General features: G+C 39.6%; 1 protein-coding gene, 1 long non-coding RNA gene and 1 pseudogene across 7 annotated transcripts in view; 1 reads left to right on the top strand and 2 right to left on the bottom strand.

Moving 5' to 3' along the window:
• PLEKHM3 (pleckstrin homology domain containing M3) overlaps positions 1-27,902 on the bottom strand; it is a 179,228-nt gene that overhangs the window by 18,788 nt on the left and 132,538 nt on the right. For 5 of the 6 annotated variants that reach the window (XR_003212235.2, XR_012374419.1, XM_025892494.2 and 2 more), the window contains exon 7: positions 11,121-11,278. Coding sequence is in view for 4 of the 6 variants with exons in the window: in XM_025892494.2 (XP_025748279.1) it covers positions 11,121-11,278 (158 nt within the window). In the remaining 2 variants the exon portion in view is untranslated. Of the gene's footprint in view, positions 1-192; positions 10,873-11,120; positions 11,279-27,902 lie in introns of those variants that run through there. The other variant, XM_025892533.2, reaches the window with a different exon arrangement.
• Positions 7,971-27,820, top strand: LOC112839567 (uncharacterized). Its single transcript, XR_012374445.1, has 3 exons — positions 7,971-8,041; positions 16,897-16,956; positions 27,600-27,820. It is a non-coding gene; the product is annotated as an uncharacterized lncRNA (long non-coding RNA).
• Positions 14,816-15,764, bottom strand: LOC141370410 (large ribosomal subunit protein eL32-like; annotated as a pseudogene).

The raw sequence follows: 27,902 nt of genomic DNA, 5'->3' as shown, positions 1-27,902 counted from the left end.
ATAAAGTGGCTTAATGGCATTAAGGGTCAGGTCAGCCCTGAGGGTTTCACAGAAGTCTCGTCTGTGTTAGCAGACCTTCTGGAACATTTTGACATGTGAATATAGGAGCCACCAGGCCAAGGTGAAATGTTATTTACCAAGTTACTCTTTGACCAAAGTTTAAAAGCCAAAAAAACTAGCATTGTGTTTGAGTTTTTTTTTTTTTTTTTTTTTAATCAAGGAAAACCTTCACTGACACAATAAATACATTTAAGAGCAGGCGGTCATGCAGCCTAAGAGTAGAATTGCCTCCTGGTAAGTCGCCACTCGGGCTTCTGCACTCACAAAACCTGTGAGCTTGCCGGGCTTGAGTTTTTCTACCTTCCCACCCCAACCCTGCGTCTGAATGTTCACAGGCCTTTCTATCGCTGTTAATTTATGACCCTAGAACACAGGCAGGGATCTCATCCTCTCTCATCAGTGTTAGGGGACATGGAGGAAGTTCCTCACTCTGCCCCTCTTCAATAGCAGAGAGAAGAACGAGCACTAAGCGGATGGAAACGAATGGTTCCTCAGCAAAGGTACCGAGGAAGAGGCGTCTGAACTTTCTCTCGCCAGTTCAGGAATCCCACACCTCAGCACAATACGCACTGAGTGGCTGCTTCCCAAGAAAAGCCACAGAAAGGAAATATCATTAGGGAAGTGTCCCTCCGTGGAGCCCCGCCTGGGCCTCGCCAAGGCTGCTGTGTCTATTGTTGAACAGGATGTAGCCCGCCTGCCAAGCGCCGCCCACAACCCTGCTCAGGAGGTGAGTTGACACCGTTTGTTTTGGAACCATTTTCCAACAAAGGAATGTGTCAGGCTGCTTAGTGAGAAAAGGGTATGTAATGTATGTGTATTTGCGTCCAGATGAGGGAATAATCCAGGTATTCAGTCTGTTTGTGCAAGGACTGACAAAAACGAAGGCTGAGCAAATAGGAAGCCACAAGGAAAGACCAGCTTCTGGGCAGTGCTCCTCTCTCGTTCGCCTCTGGAGTTTTGTTCTACTCCCCAAGCCCTGCCAAAACATTCCTGCCTAAACATGAAACTCTCTTTCAAGAAATGACCAACTATAACTGGCTCCTCAAAAAAGGGAAGAGCCTTTGTTAAGGCTGCTGAAAAATCTGGGCTTTGGTGATTTTCTAGGCACCTAAGTTAGGCGACAGCTTTGGGAAAAGCCATCTCTGCCTTTATCCTCCAAGGACAAATCAAAGGGAACGAGGGCACAGAACACACAGCCCTTAGTGGACTGCTCAAGTTGTGCTGAGAAAAACCATGCATCTCAGCATCTTCTAGGGCAAGAAGTAATTCTATACTTTGTAATAAAGCGGTTGCTTTCTCTCCTTTAAATAAACCTTTATAAGGTTCGACAACTATTAGCTATTGGAAATTGTGTGTGCATGAAGACCGAGGAAGTGCAGAAAGTGCCAAGGCAAAGACCAAAGTCCAAGCCCCAACAAGCTGAGGTCCTCAGGGACAGGGCTGTGTGGATTGCCATGAAATGTAAAATGACACAGACCAATTTACAAGGGTGCTGGGAGGAGCCTCTATGTTCTTCAGTACAAGCTGGGCCTTTCCGAAATTTGCCCAGATGGATGAAAGCAATGGGGCTTGGACTGAGTTCTTGGGTGGCCTTCATTTTCTGGAAGTTAACCTAACAAAATCGGTTTTAAAATGAAACTCACTTGTTATGGATTTTTCTATGGGGCCAGTGTTCACTGTCAATAGACATATGTAGGAAATGTTCTTGAAATGGGTGCAAATTGGACATGGTGTCAGAGTATGTTAACTCAACTGGTACGACTTTGGTGTTGATAAGTTCAAGGTCCTGAGTGCAATCGTTATTTCTTGGAGGAAGGGAGGGAGTGATTAAGTACTGTACCTAAAGAAAAACTGGCAAGTTATGCTCAATCTGCTTCTCCAAACCCTAGTGCTTCAAAAAACACAGGACCCTTTTAGAAGAGTAACCGCTGAGCTGCAAATGACCTCCCCACCTCAACAGGAAGAACACCTCCCTTGGATGCCTTCCCAGGGCCAAGTGAATGTTGGGGACCTGGGCAGGCCGATGCTCATGCCACAGAAATACTTTAAACAGAGGTCAGTTGCTTCAACTTTACAGATAAAGCTTACATATAAAGTAGTGAATTCAGACTTACACTTTGCTTCTCTTTCAAGTATTTCCCCCCAGTTTTATTGAGATATAATTGACATAGAATATTGTATTAGTTTCAGGTGTACAACATGATGAGTTGGTAGGCGTACAGATTGCGAAATGATGACCACAGTGTTTAGTTAACATCCATCATCTCGTGTGGTTAAAATTTTTTTTTCTTGTGATGAGAACTTTTAGGATCTGCCACTCTCTTAGCAACTTTTCAATATATGATATAGTACTGTTATCTCTAGTCACCATGCTGTACATTACATCCCCAGAACTTATTTATCTTCTAACTGGAAGTTTTTACCTTTTGACCACCTTCACCCCCTGCCTCTGGCAATCACATCTCTGTATCTACATGTGTGGTTTTTTTAGATTTAACATATAAGTGAGGTCATAAAGAATCTTTCTCTATTTCAGATGATGCAAGTATTTTAAATTTTCTTAACTAATCAGTTTATTTAAAAACTTTGTTGGTGTTCCTAGTGAATGTACATGATATGCTAGGAGAGCTGAACCAAACAATAACTATTTATGGAATGCCTACTATATGGAGCACACCAGATTCAGTGTTAAGTATAATCTTCTTATAGTACACCCACATCTAAATACAGCCCAAAATGGTATAGGGGTCATGAAGTCTTGAAGTGCAATGTTTTCCATATTGGAAAACTTGTGGGGATGATTTGTATGTCACATGAAATAATAAACAAAGCCAAATGGATCAGACAGAAAGGATGGAACTGATTTATGATAGTTGGTATATATATATAAAGATTATATTTATTTATTTGGCATAGAGAGAGCCAGAAAGCAAGCACAAGCAGGGGGAACGGCAGGCAGGGGAGAAGCAGACTCCCCGCTGAGCAAGGAGCCTGATGCGGGACTTGATCTCAGGACCCTGGGATCATGACCTGAGCTGAAGGCAGCCACTTAACCTACTGAGCCACCCAGGCGCCCTGATAGTTGGTATATTTTGTAAGTTCCATGTTAAAATGCATGCTGAGTGTTTTTAAGATGAAATATTTATGTACTTGTGATCTGGAAGCATTTCAAGATTCAGGAATGACATCTTCACACAAATGTGTGCAGGAGGATGGTCTCTGTAGCAGCAAGAGCAGATTAGTGATATGTAGAGATGTCAGAAAGAAAGCTGGATAGGAGGCAATTTAAGGGTTTAAAAAAAAAAATCTAAGGCCTGGTCCCTTTGTGGATATATGTGACTCTTTTTTTGCTTTTATAGTCACTGCTTTTCCTTAAGTCTTAGAGTGGTATCAGTCTACTCTTCTGATTTCTAATTCAGAAGTTAGAGCTTTTATTTCTTATTCTCAGTCAAGGACAGTATGTTTGGTCATTTCTCTTTCTTTAGGATGTGGAATTTTATTGCTGTTTTAACAGAATGTTTCTCACTCTGAAAGCTGTGCTTTCCTTTTTCTAAGAGTGTAAATGTTGGATTAGGCTTAAGTTCTGTGATTCTGGATCTTACTACTGTATTTAACATCTTGTAATTTGGATTTTAGTGTTTTCTATTTAAATCAGAGAGAGGTATGTAATTAATTTGTGTTGGAGAAGAAAGACTACCTCAGTGTAAAACTGTGGGCATTATCGTCTGAATGGAGGTGGGGGTGATGGAGCAGCAAAAGGGGGCCTGCCTACTCAGCCTGAGTAAGGCACATTGTCAGCTCCCACAGGCACCCCTGGGGCTCGTGACCGGCCTAGCAATGTGCAGAGGAGGGAGCTCCACTGTCGTCTCTCTCCACACCGCCTCCCACAGCCCCTCAGCCATTTTACCAAAGAAAGGCCTATCTTTCCCCCACCCTAATCTAACTGTGGCCTACTGCTCCAAGTGTAAGAACTTTCAGGATGGCACATATAGGGAGAATGCAAAATAACAGTTTGGGGGGAACCTTCTTGGGACATAATTTCTTCACATGTCCTTTAGGGGGTACACTGCAAAAATGGTTTGAAGACTATAGGTACAGAAGAAAGGTGATGGATGATGGAAGCGTGGATTTTGGAGTCAGATGAATTTGGGTTCCAGTTTTGGTCTTATCTCTTGGGTCAAGTTCATTGCCTCCTCTGAACCTAGGCTTCCCCATTGTTAAACGGAGGGGACAGTATTCCCTCAGAGAACTGGCCTGAGAATGAAATGACGAGATATGTAAATTGCTGGCGCCAGTACTAATACGTGTTAGTGCCATTTCCCTACAACCCCAACACTTCCTCTCGGTTGGTCAGAGACAGTGCTCTAAAAATTAATACTAGGGCTATATTTTTAAATGACATATTCATGAAGCTTCCTCCTGCATAACAATTAATTCAATAAGGAAAAGAAAGTCTGAAGAGCTGACCAGTGTTTGACACATGGTCGCAATCAAATAAGCATGTTAAAACCAAGTATATTCTAAAACTGAAGTACGTAAATCAGCACTTTAGGTTTCAACATAGAGCTCTCTAACAGTTGCAGGAAATTGTGCGACTGCTTTTTCCCCTACAATGTCCAAGACTCCTATGGGTGATGCCCCTTTTTGGAGCTCCAGGTCCACCCCCTAGACCGTGGATCCTCCAACACCTCAACACAACTGCCTAATGACTCAGTGTCTCTTAGTAGAGACTGTCAACTTCTTGTGAGCGGGGAGCGTGCTATGTTCACTGTGCGTCTCCAGGGCCCAGCCCAGTGCACAAACGCAGTATGCTCTATAGATCATTTATTCAAAGAATGGATCGTTCCGATGCTTGTGGAATGTTTTTTTACTGAGTGGTAATTTTGCTGTTCAAATGATATTTGAATCTAAAGGGATATTAAGTATATTTCTGAGGACACAGAGGTGCTGACTTTAGCAACGTGGTCAAGGATATGTGGTGATGAACTCACTAAATACATCTAAGATTTTTACTTACAGATTTTTAAAGCATGTCTTATTATGGAAAATTTCAAACATATTCAAAAACAGAGAGTATAATAAACTCCTGTCACCTAGCTTCAACAATTATCTTTCATTTATATCTACTCCCTCTCCCCCACCGTCAGATTATTATTTTTTGCCACCATCAGATTATTTTGAAGCAAATCCCAGATATCACATTACTTTACCTATAAAGATTTCAGTTACACGTAAATTTTAAAAATTACCCCACTATTCACATTTATTTTTATTTAGCACATTTATTTATTCAACACATCTTTATGGACATGTTTTCATCTGCAACTTGATTTCTTTTCTTTTTTTTTTAACGGGAGGGGGCAGGGCAGAGGGAGAGGGAGGGAGAGGATCTTAAGCAGGCTCCACGCCCAGTGCGGAGACCAACATGGGGCTCAGTCTCACAACCCTGGGATCATGACCTGAGCTGAAATCAAGAGTCAGACACTTGACTGACTGAGCCACCCAGGTGCCCCTGAAACTCAATTTCTGATTAAAGTTTTCCTTTAATAAATCTTTTATTTGTGTTTGTTTTTGTCCTTTCCCATAGACTTGCACGAACTGTTCCCAGTGTTTAACTGGAAACTGAACACCAAGAGAAAGCTCAATGGGTTCCTGGAAAGTATTATCAAACCTGGAATTCCAGGGAGGCTGGTGAGGACTACTTTGCTCTTAAGACATTTGTCCGAGCTTAGAGAGTTGCATCTGACCAAGACAGAAACAGAAGATTTGTATTTCTTTTTGCTGGGTAAAGGGCTCCCTGAACTCACAGATGTGCTAATGTGGTCATTCTGATTATGAGAATCTGGCACCTCTGTCTATGGCCACAGCTATCTTAGAGGAGTGATTCTTTCTTTTGGCTATGATGCAGAATCACATGGGGAGCCTTTGAAGATAGATACTCAGAGTTAAAAAAAAAAACAAACCAAAAAACCAAAAACCAACGAGTCTCATAGGAGATTCTGATATGTAGTCAGAGGGCAGCATCTCTCCCTAGTCATGGGATGAGTGCTGGGACTGAGGGCTTTAAAAAATTTAAAATTTTTTAGATTTTTAAAAAATTAAAAAATGTGTGTGCAACCTAGCGCCCTGATGTTGGTTTCATATTCTCACTAAAAGGAACCTGGGCTTCTTGGAGAAATGGCTATTTCTAGGATTAGGGTGAGAAAAGTATATGATGAGGCTGGAACATCTAGTAGCACAAGAAAGTATGGAAATGATCAAAATCAAAAACCCCACAATGATATGAGTATATCAAAGTGATGCAGGAGCCAGCTGCAAGAGCTGGATGGCCCAAGCTGGAATAGTTTGAGCAACAAAATAATCTTGGCTTATAACCCAAAATGTAAAATAAATACGCACATGCCCATGATAATACAAATAAATACTTTGAAAAAATAAATGGGAAGAAGAGACAAGTCACTCAGGGCAGAATTCCAAATAATTTTGTATAAACTACACTCCCAAGGGAAGTGGAGCATAATCTTCACTCCTTAAGTGTAGGATAATATGGAAAAGGTGGGGCAAGAAGAGTTCCTTCCGTGGACAAACCTGACACAAACAGTGCAGTGGTAAGTCATGTTGACAGTATGTACCCGTGGTCTGATGTGATGAGAATGGCACTTTATGTCTGTGGTCTTCCTCCCCAAACCTGTAAAACCCAGTCTAATCGTAAGAAAAACATCAAGTCTATCCCCACAGAGGGATTCTACAAAATACTTGACTAGTACTCCTCAAAACTGTCAATGTCCTAAAAACAAAGTCTGAGAAATTAGGTAAAAACTAAGGAAATCTGAAAAAGCTATGGACTTTAGCTAATAATAATGTATCAACATTGATTCATGAATTGTAACAAATATACCATATTAATGTAAGATGTTAATAGGGGAAACTGGGTGCGGGGTATATGGGAATTGTCTGTACCATCTTTGTGATTTTTCTGTCAATCTAAAATTATTCTAATGAAGATTATTAACATTGATCAGCTTTAGTATTTGAGGCAACTGTTCAGTTGGATGCCTTGTGGTTTTTTTTTAATAGACTTTATTTTTTAGGACAGTTTTAGATTGACAGGAAAACTGAGCAGATAGTAGAGTTTCCATATTACTACCCTCACCTCCAGTTTTTTCTATTATCGACAAGTTGCATTAGTGTGGTAAATTGGTTATAATGAATGAATCAATACTGATACATTATTATCAACTAAAGTCCACAGTCTGAATTAAGGTTCATTCTGTGTTGTACAGGTCTAAGGGTTTTGATCAATGTATAATAGGCAGAATAATTTTACTGCCCCCAAAAAATCTCCTGTGCTTTACCTATCCATTTTTCCTTATGTACTCCTGAGCCCCTGGTAATCACTGATTTTATTTTTTACTCTCTCTACAGTTTTGCCCCTTTCAGACTGTTGTATAGTTGGACTCGTACAGTATGTAGCCTTTTCAGACTGGCTTCTTTCACTCTGTAATATGCATTTAAGGTTCCTCCATGTCCTTTTGTGGCCTGAGAGTTTATTTCTTTTATCGCTGGATAATATTCCATTGCATGGATATACCACAGTTTATTTATCCATCCACACCTGAAGGACATCTCGGTTGTTCCCAGGTTTTGGTGATTATGAGTAGATGCACTATAAACATCTGTGTGCAGGGTTTTGTGTGGACATAAATTATCAACTCACGTGTTATTTAGAAAAATATTATTTCATCCCCAAATGTGTTGGGATTTTGCAGGTATCTTTTTTTTTTTTTAAGATTTTTTTAATTTATTTGACAGAGAGAGACACAGCAAGAGAGAGAACACAAGCAGGGGGAGTGGGAGAGGGAGAAGCAGGCTTACTGTGGAGGAGGGAGCCCGATGTGGGACTCGATCCCAGGACCCTGGAATCATGACCTGAGCCGAAGGCAGACACTTAACGACTGAGCCACCCAGGCGCCCCTTGCAGGTATCGTTCTGTTACTGATTTCTAGTTTAATTTCATTATGGTCTGGGAGCATACTTTGCATGATTTCTATTCTTGTAAATTTGTTCAGATGTATTTTATGGCCCAGAATATGGTCTCTCTTGTTAAAGGTTCCATGTGAGCTTGAGAAGAATGCATATTCTGTTGTTGCTGGATGAACAACATGAATTGGCAGAGACGTCAATTAGATCCAGTTGACTGATAGTGCCTTTCAGTTTAACGATATGCTTAAACTGATTTTCTGCCTGCTGGATCTGGCAGTTACTGACAGAGGGGTGTTGAAGTCTCTCTAATAGTGGATATATATGTATAGTTGTGGGTTTGTTTCTCCTCGTAGTTCTATTAATTTTTTTGCCGCAAGTATCTTGACTCTGCTTGTGCATGTTAAGGATTGTTGTGTCTTCTTGGAGAACTGACCCCTTTATCATTATATAATGCCCCTCTTTATCCCTGTGTGAGGGATTGGTATTATTTCTTTAAATATTCAACAAAATTCATCTGTGAATCCATCTGGCTTCTTTATGGGAAGATTTAAAAATGACTAATTCAGTTTTTTTATTTGTTATAGGGCTATTCATATTTCTATTTCTTCTTGAGTCTGTTTTGGTAATTTGTCTTTCTAGAAATGTACCCATTTCATCTAAGTTGTCTAACTTGTTAGAATAAAGTCATTTATGGTATCTCTTTATAATTCTTTTAATTGCTTTTTCCTTCCTGATTTTGAGTAGTTGTGTCTTTTCTCTTAATTTCTTGTTCAGTCTAGCCAAAGAGTTGTCAATTTTGATTCTTTCAAAGAACCAACTTGTGGTTTCATTGATGTACTCTTTTTCTGTCTTCCATTTCAATGATATCTGCTCTAGTCTTTACTCTTTCCTTTCCTCTGCTTGCTTTGGACTTAGTTTGCTCTATGTTATCTAGTTTCTTAAAGCGGATTTTTTTGGTAATGGATTTCAGACCTTCTTTTTTTTTTCTGACATGTTTTTCATGGTATGTTTATAGCTATAGGTTTCACTCTAAGTACTATGTTAGCTGCATTCCATACCTTTTGACATTTTATATTTCATTTTCATTCATTTAAAAATATTTTAAATTTTTCTTGTAATTTATTTCTTCTTTGACCCATAAGTTTTTAGTGTGTATTGTTTAATTTCCAAATATTTGAGGGTTTCTCAGATTTTTTTTCTATTGGGGATCTTAATTCAATGTGTCAGAGAATATACTTGGTGTGGTTTCAATTTTAAAAATTTGTTGAAACTTGTGGGGCACCTGGGTGGTTCAGTCAGTTAAGTGTCTGCCTTCGGCTCAGATCATGATCCCAGGGTCCTGGGATCAAGCCCTGAATCGGGTTCCTTGCTTAGTGGGGAGTCTGCTTCTCCCTCTCCCTCCACCCCTCCCCCCTGCTTGTGCTCACTCGCTCTCTCTCTTACTCTCAAATAAATAAATAAAATCTTTAAAAAAAAAATCCGAAACTTGTTTTGTGACCCAGCATATAGTTTATACTGTTGGAAGCATTTTTAAATTTAAATTTAATTTTTATTTTTTATTAAATACTTTCAATTGTGATATAATATATATACCATGAAATTCTTTTAAAGTACACAATTCCCTGATTTTTAACGTATTCACAAGCCCTTGTAACTCACAGTCTAACTCCAGAACATTTTGTCACTCCTAAAACAAATCTGTACCCATTAGGAGTTACTCACTTTCCTTTCCCCGATGCCCCAGGCAACTACTAATCTACTTTCGGTCTCTATAGATTTGCCTATTTGGGACATTTCATATACACAGAATATAAAATATGTGGCCTGTGTCTGCCTTCTTTCACTTGGCATAATGTTTCTGAGGTTCACCCACACTGGCAGCATGTGGCGGTCAGATTCCTTTTCAGGCTGAATCATATTCCATTGCATGGATATACCACATCTTGTTTATCCATTCATCAGTTGATGGACATTTATGTTGTTTCCACTTTTTGGCTATAATGAATGCTGCTATGAACATATGTGTACAAGTTTTTGTGTGGTGTACATTTTTAAGAAGTCTATAATCTCTAGGCTATGCGTTAAGTACCTGTACTCAGGAAATGAGGCTGAAGTGTGTGTGTGTGTGTGTGTGTGTGTGTGTGTGTGTGTGTGTGTGTGTCTTTCTGTGTGTGGGGCCAACCCAAGTTCCTGTATGTTTACAAAGTCTTTGGGTTTAAGAAGAGGCCAGAAGAGCTGAGTCAACTCTTAATATTGTAGCTTCACCCTACACGCTTCAGACCTCCCTGGCTATATGCCTCCCCTTCTGTTCTGAACCACAGAGTAAGTAAGCCCTGCTGGGTGGGAAATGAGGCATGATTTCATGGCCAAAGAAGCCAGTGCACAGACACATAAACAGTATACATTTCTATGATGCTTTTGGAATGAAAGGAAAAGTGATATGTATCATTTTGTGATTCAAGAAAAGCAATAGTAAAAACCCCACTCTCAAGTTAGTGGGGGAAGAAAATCATCCATCAATCAATGAATGTGATGATGCCCAAATATTACTTTGGTTAGAAAAATAATCCCACACAAACTCCCACTTTTCTCTCCTTTGGATCCTAAAACTTTCATCACCACACTACAGCACATCTGTGGAGAAAAGCATGTGGTGAGCCAGACAGCTGTTCCCCAGGGTCTTGTAGTTTTATGCCTGGCAGTCGGTCCAGTTTTAGCCTTGCTCTCAGACTGAGATTTCCCATTGCCTATCACTTAGCCCTGAAGTATTGTGAGGATTCTTCCTCCTTGATCTTCATTCTAAAAATGAATCTGAACGCTCTTCGTCACCTAAGAAGGCAGAGATAGGTGATGTTTCTTTGCAACTCTGTTATCTCATTCTGGATAAAGATAGTGAAGTGAGTTGGGAATAAATACAGGAAACCAAAGGGTAAAAAATGTTCTCCAAGAATAAGGGAAATCTGATACAAGCCTAGAGACAGAGATACAGTACATGACTAAAAGTTGGCCAGATCTGACCAAATAAAACTGCATGTGACATATTCAGGTATACTTTTGTAAGACAAGAGATTCTGTACCTGCTTGTTGAAATATCCTCAAAAGGGTAGAGGATCTCTCCATTGTTACAGATTTCACAGATGAACCCCTTCTGGCTACAAAGACTGCAGCTGTACACGTGTGAGGTGGCAAATTTAATGACCTTGCCCAAGAATGGAGCCAGCTTCCCCTCTATCACCTGCAGAAAGAGAAATGGGACAGGGAAGCAGATCCGTTGAGAACAGAAGTCTTGCAGACACAGGAGGACTGGAATTCCTTTCCTTTACACAACAGGAAAACCTCTAATTATAATTTCTCAGCAACTCTGAGGAAGAAAAGACATAGTATTTTCACTCCAAAAGAACTCTCTGGTTTAAACCACTGGAGGTTGGGAAATGAAGATGTTGAAACTTCTTTTGTATTCTTCTTTCTCTGTAGTGTGATATAGGGGATTGAGGACCAACAAATGGGGAATGCTACTTTATAGACCAACTTACCATTATGGTGTGGTATAAGAGGGGTGTGGTGGATTTCCCAAAATAGAAAATGTACAAGGTAAATATTAATGTAGAATTTTATGTTGTAAATTCAATAATACCTATCCTCTGATGAGTTAATGGTATAGCTTTTTTGCCATCTCCCCCCAAACATGTAACAAACGTGGAAAATGAGGTTTCCTTTGCTGCTGCTAAGTATGTTAACATAAAGAGGTTGTGATTTGACAGTCTGAGAGCCACATTCAGCCTGAGGGTTTTTTTTTTTGTTTTTTAAAGATTTTATTTATTTATTTGACAGAGACAAAGCGAGAGAGGGAACACAAGCAGGGGGAGTGGGAGAGGGAGAAGCAGGCTTCCCGCCAAGCAGGGAGCTCGACGCGGGGCTCGATCCCAGGACCCTGGGATCATGACCTGAGCCGAAGGCAGACGCTTAACGACTGAGCCACCCAGACGCCCCTTTTTTGTTTGTTTGTTTTAAATCTTTCAGTGTTTTAGAAAATGAGCCAATTTGATAATTGGGAGATTTCACAGAAAAATCCACAATTTTGGCTTCTTTGGAAAAATCATCAGATTTAGCAAAAGTAGCCCTGAATTCCAACATGATGAGGATCCTGGCTGTGAGTAGGGGCTGCTTGCTCCTACTGAGGCGCTCTGCAGTCCACAGTTGTCCCTTCTAGGTCCTGCTATTTTGCATCTGCCTGCCTCCCACCATTACCTTACCTGTTGGCCTGCAAACATCCATGAGTTTGGAACCAATGGTTAGTCAGATCCCACCTCACTTAGCTAATAGTGAATGGGCTTCAAAGACTTCAGCAGTTCAATACTAATAGGAAAAAAAATCTGCCTTCTCTCTCATTCATGCATCTGCATATACATGCTGATTCTGATATAAAACAATGAAGATTAAATTTAATTTGGAAATAGCTGAAAATAACTGGTAATAGCTGGATACTTTCAAATAAATAAGTAAAATGAGTTTTACTCATGTTAAAGTTAAATTGAGTTAAAATGACAATTTTACATAAAAATAACACCTGAGGGAACTGTAGTAAATCAGACCTAAATAGAAATTACGATGTCAAGGTGAATAAATAGCAGTAGCGGATAGAAAGACTACAAGGAATGTAATAATGTATTTTGCAAAAAATGAAGCTATACATAATACCGGAGATAAAAAAAAAACAACTCCAAGTTTTGTTTTTAAACATCATGGGATAATCTTATGATGTTTTAAAAATGAATATAACAGTAGTTAACTCTAAGGAAGGGAACAAGTTGGAAAAGCAAGTCTTTAACTTTGTAGATATATAGGATTTTTTTGCATTTTTAAAAAACAATGTATATTATTTTTGTATTAAGATACAGAAAGTGAACAGAAAAATAAGGTTCACTGCTTTATAAGAGTGGATTGTTTTTGGGCACCTGGGTGGCTCAGTCGTTAAGCATCTGCCTTCGGCTCAGGTCATGATCCCGGGGTCCTGGGATCGAGCCCCCATCAGGCTCCCTGCTCCATGGGGGGCCTGCTTCTCCCTCACACACTCCCCCTGCTTGTGTTCCCTCTCTCGCTGTGTTTCTCTCTGTCAAATAAATAAATAAAATCTTAAAAAAAAAAAGAGTGGATTTTTTTTTTCTTAATAAAGGGGGTAGAAATTATGCTGGCTGGTTTTTGAGTCAAGCAAGTACATTTTCCACCATTCTTTCACTTACTCTCCTTTGCACTTCCTTCAGGAAGCCATAGGTTGACCTGCCTTATTTATGTTTTCTCAAGAACCATTAACTTCGATCAACCCTAGTAACATGTACTCCTAATGCCACCACATGATACACACTTTCTAAGAAATAACCACTACCAAATCTTATACCGACCACCGGTAAACACTTTCCAATGTGTCATAGGGTTATTTCTAAATTGTGGTAACAACAGTTCAGCTGAGTTTGGTTTTACTTATGTTACTCTTTCCTAAACAACCAAGGTTAACGACACATTCAGAGATGCACTGACAAAATAGGATCCATTTAGGGGAAAACATCAGAATCTAGAATAGTCCAGAAACCAGGTGAGTAAAGGTTGTTTGGAGGAACTGAGGGTAAGAAGGGAGGACGTGGAGGAAGACATGAAATTTATCATCTAGGATCTAAAGCAGAAGACTGGGCATCTTATGCATATGGTTTTTTTCTTTTTCTTCTTTTTAAAGCTTTTATTTATTTGAGAGAGACAGAGAGAGAAAAGGGTAGAGGGAAAGGGAGAAGCAGACTCCCCACTGAGTGTGGAGCCCAATATGGGACTCGATGCCAGGACCTTGAGATCATGACCCGCGCCAAAGTCAGATGCCTAACCAACTGAGCCACGTAGGTGCCCCATAAAGTTTTTTTTCCTACTAGAAAACTTCCTTGAGATAAAGGCTGAGAACAATTTGAAGGCTTTTGAAATACTTCACCAAATTTACATTGCCAGAAATGTAAATTTATTCCTACTTGGAGACTTCAATGCGCTTTACAAAATTAATTTGCGGGCACCTGGGTGGCTTAGTCGGTTAAGCGTCTGCCCCGGAGTCCTGGGATTGAGCCCCTCATCAGACTCCCTGCTCAGTGGGAAGTCTGCTTCTCTCTCTCCCCCTGACCCTCCACTCCGCTCATGCTCTCTCTCACTCACTCTCTCACTCTCTCAAATAAATAGAAAAAATCTTTAAAAAAAGTTAATTTGGGGGCTGGTATCTTTATACTATTTATTCTCCCTATTTAAGAACCTTACCAGGCGCCTGGGTGGCTCAGATGGTTAAGCGTCTGCCTTCGGCTCAGGTCATGATCCCAGAGTCTTGGGATGGAGTCCCGCATCGGGCTCCCTGCTCCTTGGGAGCCTGCTTCTCCCTCTGCCTCTTTCTCTCTCTCTCTCTCTCTCTCTCTCTCTCTCTCTCTCTGTGTCTCTCATGAATAAATAAATAAAATCTTAAAAAAAAAAAAGAACCTTACCTATATCTCCATTTTATGAAATCTTCATTTGTTATTGCTTAATAAAGTTTTGGGTTTTTTCCCTATCTAAGCCACTCACCCTATTATTTAGGTTATTTCAAGGTTAAACTTTTATATAATATTTTTCTTATTAGTTATTGTTGGTATTTAGAATATACTGACATCTGTGGATATCTTATATATAACTATATTACTGAGTTTTCATGAATGCAAATCATTTTTAGGTGATTCTTTCAGGTTTTCTGAAAGTAGTAACTTGGTCCCTTCCTTTCTAATATTATATCTTACTTACGTTTCATGTCTTATTTCATCATCCAGTGATCCTAAAATAATTTTACGTAATGATGGTGTTAGCAGATATTTTTGCTATTTCCATGAGAATCAAACTGGAAATTATGTAGTCTACAGTGAGTGGTTCATTTTCTCCATCAAACACATATGTATTGTCATTCACCACATTTATTAATTCCTTCTCCTTTTTTTTTTAGGTTTTATGGTTTTATTAACACAAATATGACGTGCACAACAAGCTGTCTATTCATTTTCTTCGCTGTGCAGCCTGGCATTGGGATTGGTGACTCTGATTGCCAGCGGGGCTGCTCTTTCCACAATAGCTTTGCAGGTTCTTGGAGGAGACATTGTGAGCAATCTCTGCACAGTAAGATTTGTTGCACATCAGCAGCACTTCAAGCTCCTTAACGTTGTGGACTAGGAACTTCCGGAAGCAAGTTCCTTGTTCATGTGCTTTGTTTTCTTGTTGCTCCCGTAACCAATGTTGGGCATCAAGATCTGGCCCTTTAATCTTCTGCGCACCCTACTGTCAATGCCTCTGGATTTCCGCCAGTTGCACTTAATTTTGACATAGCAGTCTGACTGGTGCCGGATGAACTTCTTGGTCCTCTTTTTAACGATCTTGGGCTTCACCAGAGGTCTGAGGGCAGCCATGATGCCCAGTAATAGATGGCTGCCACCTCCACAGGCAGCGCCGAGGAAGAGCAATTCCTTCTCCTTTTTAATAACAGCTTTGACATATAATTCACATGCCATGTAATTCACCTATGTTAAATGGTTTTTAGTATATTCACAGAGTTGTGTACCATCATCACAGTCAATTTTAGAACATTTCACCAACACCTGCAAAAAATCCTGTACCTATTAGCAGTTACTCCCCTTTCCCCCGTAACCTGTCCCCCCTCCCCCAAGCCCTAGGGAATCAATAATCTTTTTTTTTTTTTTTTTTTGGTCTCTATAGATTTACCTCTTCTGGACATTTCATATAAAAAGACTCATACTGGCTTCTTTCACTCAGCATAATGTTTTCAAGGTTCACGGTGATTCTGTTTTAAATATCTCTGGTGCCAGAATATCTCTTGCCCCAGCTATTATCACTCCTCTCTAGATTAATGAGATCGTCTTCTAGTTTTATTTCCGGATGCCAGTCTTTTCCCTTTGGTGGTCCATCCAGCATATATACTAACCAGTTCTGGACATCATTTTTATCAAGTATCATCTCTTCTTTCAAATCTTGGTGAATTCTTATTATTAATAAGAACTCTTCACTCATTCATTTCATAAAATTCTATTGAGTGACTATGTCCTAGATACTCTGTATATGAGTGAACCGGCCAAGACCGGAGCTTACATTTTTGCTTGGTGTGCAAGTGTTTCCATAAGCTGATTCCATACTATTTTATCCAAGCTCATTTTCCATTTCCTACTATGTATCTTCCACTGTGAGAAAACTTTTTCCTGTGTAGAATATGCTTACTTTTTCTCTTGTGCCTTTCCCCATGTCATTTCCTCTATCTTAGGTTTCACTTCTTAATACTTATTTAAATTTCACCTAGGCTTCATGGCTCAGATCTAGTCAGCTTGATCTGGAAAGCTATCGTTGGCTACTTCAGCTGTTACAGATCTTTTGTGCTTCATATAATTTACTTTTATATCATATAATTTAATACAGAACTTGACGCTGTTTTGTACTCTTCACTATTGTTTAACATGCTTATCCGACTAGATTGAACATATAAAAATGGTGATTCTATATGGAGCAGTCTAAGAATGTAAATTGCTCGAAGGCAAAGATGGGGGTCTCACACTTGTTTTAAGTATTCCTTCTCTGCCAGGGACATACGTTCTTGTTGACTGACTGGGGATGCCTTCCTGTTTTTCTCCTGGGCACAGCTGCGTGTTAGGGCTGTCTCTGTGTCACAAACATTTTTAATCATTCTGCTGTGTGATTTAGGGAGAAGCATAAAGAGTGCGTGGGCCCGGTGGCTGCTTAGCTGTTCAGGAACTTTTTTTTTGCTCTTTATACTTAATTAATTGTTCTTCCTATTTGTTAGCTTAGGTTCATGGCCATGGTCCAAAGAGCTGAAGATGCTGAAAGTTTTTCCTCCAGAAAAGTGAGGTAATAGTCTATACATTTATTTTTGAATTTACATATATTTCTTTAATATTATAGAAAAGAAAACTTCAGACTTATAATGTTCCAGAGGTACAGATATATTTAGGAGGTTTAAAGCTTGTCTTTGAATACAACTACTAGCAGCACTGGAAATAGAATCCAGCTCTTCTGACTTCTGGTCTAGAGGTTTCATCACTACAAAGACGTAGGTTCTAGGTATGAAATCTCCTAGGGTTCTTTTTAAAAATCAGACATAGAGGGGCGCCTGAGTGGCTCAGCTGGTTAAACGTCTGCCTTTGGCTCAGGTCATGATCCCGGAGTCCAGGGACCGAGCCCCGCATCAGGCTCCCTGCTCAGCCCTCTGCCCCTCACCCCACTCTCGTGCATGCTCTTTCTCTCAAACAAATAAATAAAATCTTAAAAAATTACCACATCCTTTAAAAAATAAAAGTCAGGTATATCTTTGCTTTGGATAATTGCTTAAAAAGAAATCAAGTGTTCTACATCCACCACCTCTTCCTGCCTCCAAGAGTCTTGTAACTTTCACTCCCAGTTCCTAGCCATCTTGGTGGGGGCTTAAGGTTAGGGACATATTCCATAAACATCATGAAGATGGTGGCCTCAAAGACGACCAAAGCCCGAGGAGCCACTACCTTCAGCTTCCAACTGAGAACAAAGTACAAAAGAGCTGCCAGGATGCCAATGGACCTGGAAAACGACTATGGGTAGGACAAAGTCAAACGTCCAAAAAGCCAACAAACTGGACAAGGGCAGAGCCTGAGAGAAGTCAGACATGAGAACCCTTCTATGTCAACCCTAAATTGGAGCACCTCCCTAGGCAGTGTTACTGCCTAGAGTAACCACAGTCTTCAGCAGGGCCCAGCATGGGGAAAAGTTGTGTATTTAGATTAGAGTTGATCCAGGGGATTCTGATATCACTGAGAGCAAGCCAGGACTGATCAGGACAAAGTAAACCACAAAAGTGCTTCCTTAATAAAATGGGCCAAAGCTTGTTTAAAAAAACAAAACAAAACAAAACCTAACTATCATAGTTTTTGCTTCTTGACAACTTGGCTGTATTTTTCTGGTGTGTGGTAGTTTGATTCATCAGGGACTCTTCCAGAGAGGCTGACATTGCATAGTTTTCCATACTCCCTCAGAACTTAGTTGTCTTTGGGTACTGGGAAGCAGCAAAGCACAGTGGAAAAGGCAAAGCTGATCTGAGTACAAATTCTAGTTCATCCACTTTCCAGCCATGAGACGTTGGCAAGTTACTTAACCTTTTTGAGGCTCAGTTCCTCAACTGAAAAATTAGGATAATATCTACCTTGCAGCGTTGAGGGATGGATCAGATTTAATATAATGAAAGCACTGGACATAATGTCTAACTTAGAGCATGTGATTAATAAATAATAACTTACTATTTATCTTAATCTAAACAGAAACTTTATATGATTTAGATTCATTCCTTCTTTCAAGCACTTGAGATTTGTAATTAGTCACAGGTTAATGTAACTTTATAATAATCCATCAGAAGTCACAAGGTCATTCCATGTTTAGTGTAACAAGGCTAGTGGTTTTAGTTAACCAGGTGGTCATTTCAGGGTGTCAGGAGCGAAGGTGAACTGGACCTCTGAGATGAGCTTTAGTTATCCCTCCACTTACCTTCCCCAAGTGGCCAGTCTACGTGAACAAAACCATGACAAAGTAATTAGCAGAAACATCTGTAGCTCTTCCCCCATCTGCTAACCCCCTGCACTTCTCCTTCACCTTCTCCATACCAAGCTGCCCCATCTGCTTGAGAAAAGGCAGATGCCCAAAATAGGGAAAACGAGTTTGCTTCTGTTTTCCATTACACTTAATTTCTTATACTAAGGAAGGTACTAGTCTGATTGACTTAGTCGGAGGGTATGCACATGTGATTATTTCAGAGGTATTTTACTGGTCAGGTAGTCGAAGAATACACACTTCCATTTGTGATTTAAAATTATGTGTCCTCTCATCACATGGTAGGATAAGGATCCAGCTGGTATCTTCTTCCCAATTTTTCTATTGTTTATTTCTGCAATCTTTGTATGAATTTTTTGCACTCATCATTTTAGGTACTTCTAAAACTCAAGGAGTCGTCCAGTGTCACTTTTCATCCTCCAGCTGGCGGACCCATATACCAACTATGCTTACCCTTCTGGGACTGCAGAGCCCACGAAAGCTGCCTGGTTGAACTTCCAGCTCAGGGATACACACATTTTCCCCCCTTTCTATTCTGGTCAAGATGGTCAGCATTGAAATTTGAGGCCTATGGCTTTCTTGCAGACTAAGACAACAGACTTTATTTGATTTACTTTCTTGCAGACCAATCAAAAATTACAATTAAGTTAAAAAATAACCTAGTGCTGCCTTCTCCAAACCACAGTTTCAGAAACAGCTGCTTATTACTCATGTGTGGCACCAGGAAATTGCAGTGTCATGTTCAAGGTCTGTGGCCAATAGAGATCTGTGGGATCAGGAAAACGGCACGAATGATTCTTTTATGTCCGTTACCTTCACTCCCTTGGCACCACCACACCGTTCAAAATCTACAGGGGGAGAGGGACAGACCACTAGTAACTTGGGCAAGAAAAAAAGAAAAAAACTCTTTCTCATTGAATTTCTTTATGTATCGGCTCATTGCTTTCCCCTGATTTGTCAAGTTGCCTTCCATTTCAGTACAAGCACTCCTCAGGCACTGTGTAATATCTAGATTCTGGACAACTGTTGGGAATACTGTGGCCCCTCCTCAAAAGTTGAGCCAGAAGACCCCATTCATGGTAAACAAAGCCACCTGCCACTCACTAGTAACAAGCCAGCTTGATGAAATGAAAGAATCAAAACTGTCACACACTGTAAAATGATTTCACATACAATTTAGTTTGCATTTGCTTGGCCAGAGGACCATGATAGGTTGTGCTCACTATTTTTTCTCTGAGTGCCATTTTTCAGCATTAACACGTGGATACCATGAAGTCTAGTGATCCCGGTCAGGTGAGTTCATGGAGAGTTAGGAAAAACAGTCTGTAGATTCTGCTCAGGTTTGAAAACCCTAACACTCAGTGAGAATATTCTGAATCTTCATTAAATTTTACCATTCTTAATTGTAAGTCCTTAAAAATAGAAAATAAAAAGCATACCACCATATTATTTTTCTTAAAAATAGAAAATAACTAGGGGCGCCTGGCTGGCTCAGTCAGCAGAGCACGCGACTCTGGATCTTGGGGTTGTAAGTTCTCCCACATTGGGTGCAGAACTTACTTAAAAAGGGGGAATAAAGGAAATAACTAGTACAATGTTTTCCTATTTCAAAAAGTTTGTTAAAACCCCATTTTCCCATAACTAGCCTTTGAGCTCCTTTTTTTTTCTTTCTAAAGAGAGGGACAGCATGAGTGGGGTGAGGGGCAGAGGAAGAGAATCTCAAGCCGACTCTGCTGAGCGCAGAACCCGATGCAGGGCTCGATCTCACGACTGTGATCATGACCTGAGCTGAAACCAAGACTCAGACGCCCAACTGACTGAGCCACCCAGGTACCCCTGAGCTCCTTATAATGGCTCAGTACTGGGTGGTTTGTGCATAAACAGAAAACTTCTGTGATCAGCTGTTCCCCACCCCTCTCACAGGATGGAAACTTTGGCTAATCAAGCACTTCACTGTGGGTGGATTATGAGGATACCAATTAGCCCTTATCTGAGCCTCTTCCAAAGGTGACAATTTCTACTTAGACTTTGTAAACTAGGTGATAATTTAATCTGGGTTGATGTAATTGGGTAGATTTGTGAGTGGCCCTCATCATTTCCATCAAATCACATTTTGCTTCCTGCTGGAAACAGTCTCAGGGAATAAAAGAAAAACAATTTCAATTTCAATTTTCTTTAATGGGTGAATGGCAAAGATGAAGCCAAGAACACAAACTGCTTATTCAGAAAACTATATGGAATGGGGCCCACTTCGCAGAGTTTTTCTGCACCCAGTGAAGTGCCTCCAGGGCCACAACCTTGAGGAACTTCAGTGGCAGCATCTGCAAAGGGTGAGTACAATTATGTGGTCCCCATGTCGTGAGCCCCCAAACAGGTCACATGGTCTGAGAGAGGTACACATGTATTTATGAGGAAAACAGATTAAAATATTTTTTCTCTTTAAATTTTTTATCAGATTAAAATATTTTAAATTGAGATAGTTCCAGAAAATTCTCATGGTACGGTCAGCAGAATTTTGCTTCTCTATTGAGTTAATTAGTTGTATGTCTGAAATAAATTATATTTAGGTCTCTATTGTTCATTTCGGCTTTAGTTAAGATATTACTAACTCACTGAATAGTAAATAAGGAAAGGCCCTAAATGGTCTTTTAAACTCAGCTTCCTTACTTTAATATCTGAGAAAACTGAGGCCCTGTGGTGATGTGAGTTGTGCAAGATCACCCAGCTGGTTGGTGACAGACACAGACCCCCCCCCCCACCCCAAGCACCTTTCACTACTCTAGGAAGGGGTCTTTCTAAGGGCATCCGAGGGCAGACTGAAGCTTCTGGGTTTGGTTCAGCCTGGGAATTCTGAGATCTCTGGATGCCTACTGACCCACAATGTAGAAACAGAGGATTTCTAAACTGACTCAGTCTTGGCCTGGAAGCAAGATGCACTGTTTACATCTGTATCTACCTCTGCCCACAATTTTGATCCGAAATGGATCTGCCTTTGACTTCCAGAAAGATTTTTTTGTCCAACATATTTGCACCTTGTATAACAATTTTCTTAAATGGTCACATCTTGTGTTATTTTCTGAATATGGAATATGATTTTAAATATTACATTACTCTTAAACTACTGGGAAATTCACCAGTTAAAGTAGCCACCAAATTCTGTGACAAAAATTGACTTAACATCAACTTAAACCCTAGCCTACTTACTAAAACTAGAGAAGTAACTTCGTAAAAGGAGAAGCAACTACAGCTGGAAAAAGCAAAGCAAAGCAAAACTTAGCTCCCTCTATGCATGTACTGAAAGAAGGATGGCTTTTCAGAGAGGGCTTGAGTAGAGACCAATAATAAAACATCTCAACAGAAAACAACAAGAGCCTCCACATTTGAAGGGATAGAGAGATTATCAGGAGAAATAAAAGCAACATTACCTGATCATGTAAGGACAGTAGACACAGAAGAGGCAGAAAGTAAAGAAGGGGAGGAGAAGTAGGGGAAGGATGGAAACCGAAATGAAAAAAAAATGTAAAAAATAGTAAAAGGCAAACTGAAATGCTCACAGAGAGAAACAAAGGACAGAGCTGACTGAGGGCTAGGAGAGGAGTGGAGCGTCTAGGCTTCGATCCCAGCCATGTCCCCGGGGAGCTGTACAACCCGTTTTGTAAGTCACTTCACTTGTCTGTGCCTCGGCTTCCTCATCCACAGAATAAAGGGACTGCACTAAGTCATTCAAAACCGGAGGATCAATAAGGATCCCTCTCAGTTTGAAGATTCTATGATTTTGTGATTAACCAACAGGGAAAACATCAAAAGAAACTTGTTGAATACCCCCAGGAATGTAGAAAGGGAATATCTGGGGAGATAGATAAAAGGTGAGTTTAACCAGACTAATTAGAAGATACCCAAGGAAATTTTCAAAAGAAGTGAAATAATGTCAGCAGCTTTTTATTCCTCTGCTTGCTGAGTGCCATTCAAAGAGGGAGTTAGTGCTTTTTAGGAATCATCCCCTCACAGGTGTGCAACCAGATATCAGTTTTCCTAAAGACGTCTGCAAATCCCTTCCTTTTATCAGTGCATTTAATTAGTTAAAGTTTAGATAGCACCGAGGGACGAAAAGCACAATATAAGTGCTCAACATTACTATTACTTAACAGCTTTTATGAGACCAGCAATGCTTAAGATTAAATGAGAAACCAAAATGAGTTTCTGGCTAGAAGGTTGTGATCTAATAAACTGCTGGGTTACTGACGTGAGGAAAAACAACCCCGCATATAAACTGAAATAGGTGCTCTTTATTAGCTTGCATGCCATTGTCTTAAGACAGCTGGTAATTTTTCTTCTTTGCCTCAAGGAGTCAACAAGTAGTAAACCACCACTCACTGCACAGTACTGATTATGATTTCATACATCCTGTTATTCAAGAATATTATCTGGCGTCCGTATGCTGGACATCTGTATACCCAGGATATGGGTTCAAATATGTATGGGAACTTACAATACAATAAAAGTGGGGAAAGATACGTTATTTAATAAATGATGCTGGGGTAACTGGTTAGACGTTGTGGAAAAAATAAAATTGAATCTCTAACTCATTTCATAAAAAAATAATTGCAGATACATTGGAGATTTAAATATAAAAAGAAAACCATAAAAGTATTTTAAAACTACAAAGAATATTAGAGAAAAATGTTAGAAAAATATTTATGTGGGGCAAATATTTTATAATCTTAGAAGCCATTTTATAATCTTAGAAGCCATAGAAGAGTAATAAATGTGAATATGTAAAATTAAAAAATTAGTAAAATACAAAATACCACTTACAAAGTGACATGACAAAAACAAACTGGGAAAGATAGTTCCCATTTGTTATAAAAAAGTGCCAATTTCCTTAATACAGAAAGAGCTCTTTCAAAATAATAAGAAAAACACCAATAACATAATTTAAATACAGGTTAATGAAATAAACAGGCAACTTACAAAAACTACAAATGGCGAGTAACAAAAAAAAAGATGCTCGACCTTATGGTGGAAAAGCATACAGATTACAATAATAGTGTGAAGTTATTTTTTATTTATCAGATTGGCTAGGATTAAAAATATTGTTAATATAGACAATTAAGTGGGTGTAGGAACATAGGTATTCTCAAGCGCCTGGGTGGCTCAGTCGGTTAAGTGTCTGCCTTCGGCTCAGGTCATGATGTCCTGGGATTGAGTCCCGTGTCGGGCTCCCTGCTCAACGGGAAGCCTGCTTCTCCCTCTCCAACTCCCCCTGCTTGTGTTCCCTCTTTCTCTGTCTCTCTCTCTGTCAAATAAATAAAATCTTAAAAAAAAAAAAAAGATACTGAATGGAAGTAAAATACACTTACCTTTTCAGAAGGCAAGTGGCAATACTTCTCAAACTACAAAGCACATCTACCCTTTGACCTGGCAGTCTCATATTAACTAATTTACACTACAGACATAGTCACACAAGTTCTCAGGGAATTATATGAGGGGGTTTACTGCAGTACTGGTTCTAGTAGAGAAAGAATGCACTGGTCAAAAATTCAGATAACTCTGGGCGCCTGGGTGGCTCAGTCAGTTGAGCATCTGACTCCTGATTTTGGCTCTGGTCCTGATCTCAAGGTTGTGGGATGGAGCCCTGCGGCTGGCTCTGTGCTCAGTGGGGAGTCTGCTTGAGATTTCTCTCCCTCTGCCCCTCCCCCTGCTCGGGCTCTCTCTCTTTCTCTAAAATAAATAAAATAAATCTTTTTTTTTTTTAAATTAAGATTGGGGTGCCTGGGTGGCTCAGTCGTTAAGCGTTTTGTCTTCGGCTCAGGTCACGATCCCAGGGTGCTGGGACGGAGCCTGGTGTCTCAGGCTCCCTGCTTGTGTTCCCTTTCTCACTGTGTCTCTCTCTGTCAAATAAATAAATAACATCTTAAAAAAAAATTAAGATAACTCTATACTATGTAGCTGATAAAAGAATGAGGTAAACCTTTATGTGTACTCAGTGTGAACATATGCCCAGATGTCCACAGTATACTATAAAGTGAAAAAGGCAAGATGCAAAAAGGTAGTATTGCTTGATCCTATTTGCAAAAAAATAAAAAATTAAATTAAAAATTAACATTTGTAAATGTGTAGAAATGTCCAGAAGACAGACCAGCTATCGTTAATGAAAGCTACCTCTATAGAGTGGTATGTTGGGGGAAAGAAGGGTGGACTTTAAAAATAGAAATCTGTAATGAAATCTCAGAAAGGGAAATTCAGAAAACAATCCCATTTACAATTACATCAAAAAAGAATAAAACACCTAGTAATAAATTTAACCAAGGAGGTGAAAGACCTACATATTGAAAACTGTAAGACACTGATGAAAAAAACTGAAGACACAAATAAATGAAGATATTCTGTGCTCACGGATTGGAAGAATTAGTATTGTTAAAATGTCCATACTACCCAAAGAAATCTGCAGATTCAGTGGAATTCCTACCAAAATCCCAATGGCATTTTTCACAGAAATAGAACAAACAATCCTAAAATTTGTATGGAACCACAAAAGACCCCAAATAGCCATAGCAATCTTGAGAAAGAAGAACAAAGCTGGAGGTATCATGGTCCCTGATTTCAAACTATATTACAAAGCTATAGTAATCAAATCCGTATGGTATTGGCATGAAAACAGACACACAGATCAATGGCACAGAATAGACAGCCTGGAAATAAACCCACATGTATATGGTCTATTAATGTATGACAAATGAGCCAAGAATAGACAATGGGAAAAGGCCAGTTTCTTCAATACATAGTGCTGGGAAAACGAGACAGGACAGAGAAAAGAATCAAACTGGACCGCTATCTTACACCATACCAAAAAAATTAACTCAAAATGGATTAAAGATTTGAATGTAAGACCTAAAACCGTAAAATTCCTAGAAGAAAAGACAGGTGGTAAACTCCTTGACATGAGTCTTGCAAGGATTTTTTTTGGATTTGATACGAAAAACAATGGCCATAAAAGCAAAAATAAACAAGTGGGACTACATCAAACTAAAAAGCTTCTATAAAAAAAAAAAAAAGCTTCTATACAAAAAAGGAAACCATCAACAAAATAAAAGGGCAAACTAGTGAATGGGAGAAAATACCTGTAAATCTTATATTTGATAAGGTGTTAATATACAAAATATATAAAGAAGTCCTACAACTCAACAGCAAAAAAGAACCTGATTAAAAAATGGGCAGAGGGCTTGGCCAGGGGCTGCACTGCCACCCTGGGTAACTTGGCCAATGCCAATTTTGATGCCATTTCCAAGACCTACGGCTCTCTCACCCCTGACCTCTGGAAAGAGACTGTGTTCACCAAGTCTCCCTATCAGGAATTCACTGACCATCTTGTAAAGACCCACAGCAGAGTCTCCGTGCAGAGCACCCAGGCTCCAATTGTAGCCACCACATAGTTTGATTTTTTTTGAAAGATTTATTTATTTACTTATTTATTTGAGAGGGAGCATGCATGCGCACAGGGGGAAGGGCAGAGGAAGAGTCTCAAGCAGACTTTCAGTGGAGCCCGAAGCGGGGCTCAATCCCAGGACCCTGAGATCATGACCTGAGCCGAAATCAGTCAGCTCAACCAACTGAGCCACCCAGGTGTCCTGCCACCACACAGTTTTATACAAGAAAAATAAAGTCAATTAAAGCTTGTTAAAAAAAGAAAAATGGGCAGAGGATCTAAATAGACATTTTTCTGAAGAAGACATATAGATGGTCAACAAGTACATGAAAGGTGCTCAACATCACTAATCACCAGGGAAATATAAATCAAAACCACAGTGAGCTATCACATTGCATTTTTTAGAATGGGTATTACTGAAAAGACAAAAAATAAAAAGTGTTGGTGGAAAGGGGAATGCTTGTGCACTGTTGGTGGGAATGTAATTTGGTGCTAACACTAGGAAATATGGTATGGAGGTTCCTCAAAAAATTAAAAATAGAACCACCATATGATCCAGCAATTCCATTTCTGGGTATTTATTTGAAGAAAATGAAAATACTAATGAGAAAAGATACCTGCACTCCCATGATTACTGCAGCATTATTTACAATGGCCAAGATATAGAAACAATCTAAGTGTTCACTGATGGATGAATAGATAAAGAAACTGTGACACACACACACACACACACACACACACACACAAACACACGCAGGAATATTACTCAACCATAAAAAAAAGAACAAAGTCTTGCCATTTGTGACAACATGAATGAACCCTGAGGGCATTATGCTAAGTGAAATGTCAGACAGAAAGACAAATACCGTATGATCTCACAAAAATGTGGAATCTAAAACAACAATAACCAAAACAATACAACAACAACAAAAAAACAAAAAAACCAAAACCCAAACCAACTCAAGCTCACAGATACAGAGAACAGGCTGGTGGTGGTTGCCGGGGGTGGTGGTGGGGGGAGTGGTGGTAAATGAAATGGGAAAAGAGAGTCAAAAGGTACACACATCCAGTTATAAAATAGATAAGTTACGGGAGTGTAATGTACAGCATGGTGACTATAATTAACACTGTATTGCATATTTCAAAGTTGCTAAGAGAGTAGATCTTAAAAATTCTCATCACGAGAAAAACAATTTTGTTAATTATGTATGGTGATTTATGCTGTGGTGACCATTTCCCAATATACAACAACAGCAAATCATGTTGAATACCTGAAATGAACATAATGTCATATATCAATTATACCTCAATAAAAAAGGAAAGAAATCTACCACAGACATTCAAAGGTGATAACTTCTTAGAGGCAAAAGAGGGGTAGTAAGAGTGGAGGAGGAAGAGAAATTTGGGTGGTAACAATGGAAGAACAAATTGGTGACTGTGTGGATGATGTTTGTAATACAGAGTTAAACTCTATTTTGATGTTTGCAAACAGCTTTTAAGCCTCACGCCCACCTCTTCTTGTGCCCCACACCTGGGCAAGCTGATGGGCAGCCCAAGTGTTCTCCCTTTAGCACCTGCAAGAGATTCAAAACACCCAATTTCCTGCTTCCTATGGGAATCCTCACCCAGGCCCACCCCTAACCGCAATAAAAGCCTCAAGCCAGGCTGCTTTCACTCTTCAGCCGTTTTGGACATGTTTGAGACTGCTCTGCTCGTCCCCAAGGCCTCAATTTATAAGTAGCCTTTTTGTATTTTCAATATATATATATAAATTCTGTTTTTTGACGTTTAAATA

Source organism: Callorhinus ursinus, unplaced genomic scaffold (assembly GCF_003265705.2).
Source record: "Callorhinus ursinus isolate GAN/ISIS: 27379988/994484 unplaced genomic scaffold, GSC_fseal_2.0 scaffold2, whole genome shotgun sequence".
Classification (NCBI taxonomy): domain Eukaryota; kingdom Metazoa; phylum Chordata; class Mammalia; order Carnivora; family Otariidae; genus Callorhinus; species Callorhinus ursinus.
This window is presented reverse-complemented; position numbering and strand designations above follow the sequence as displayed.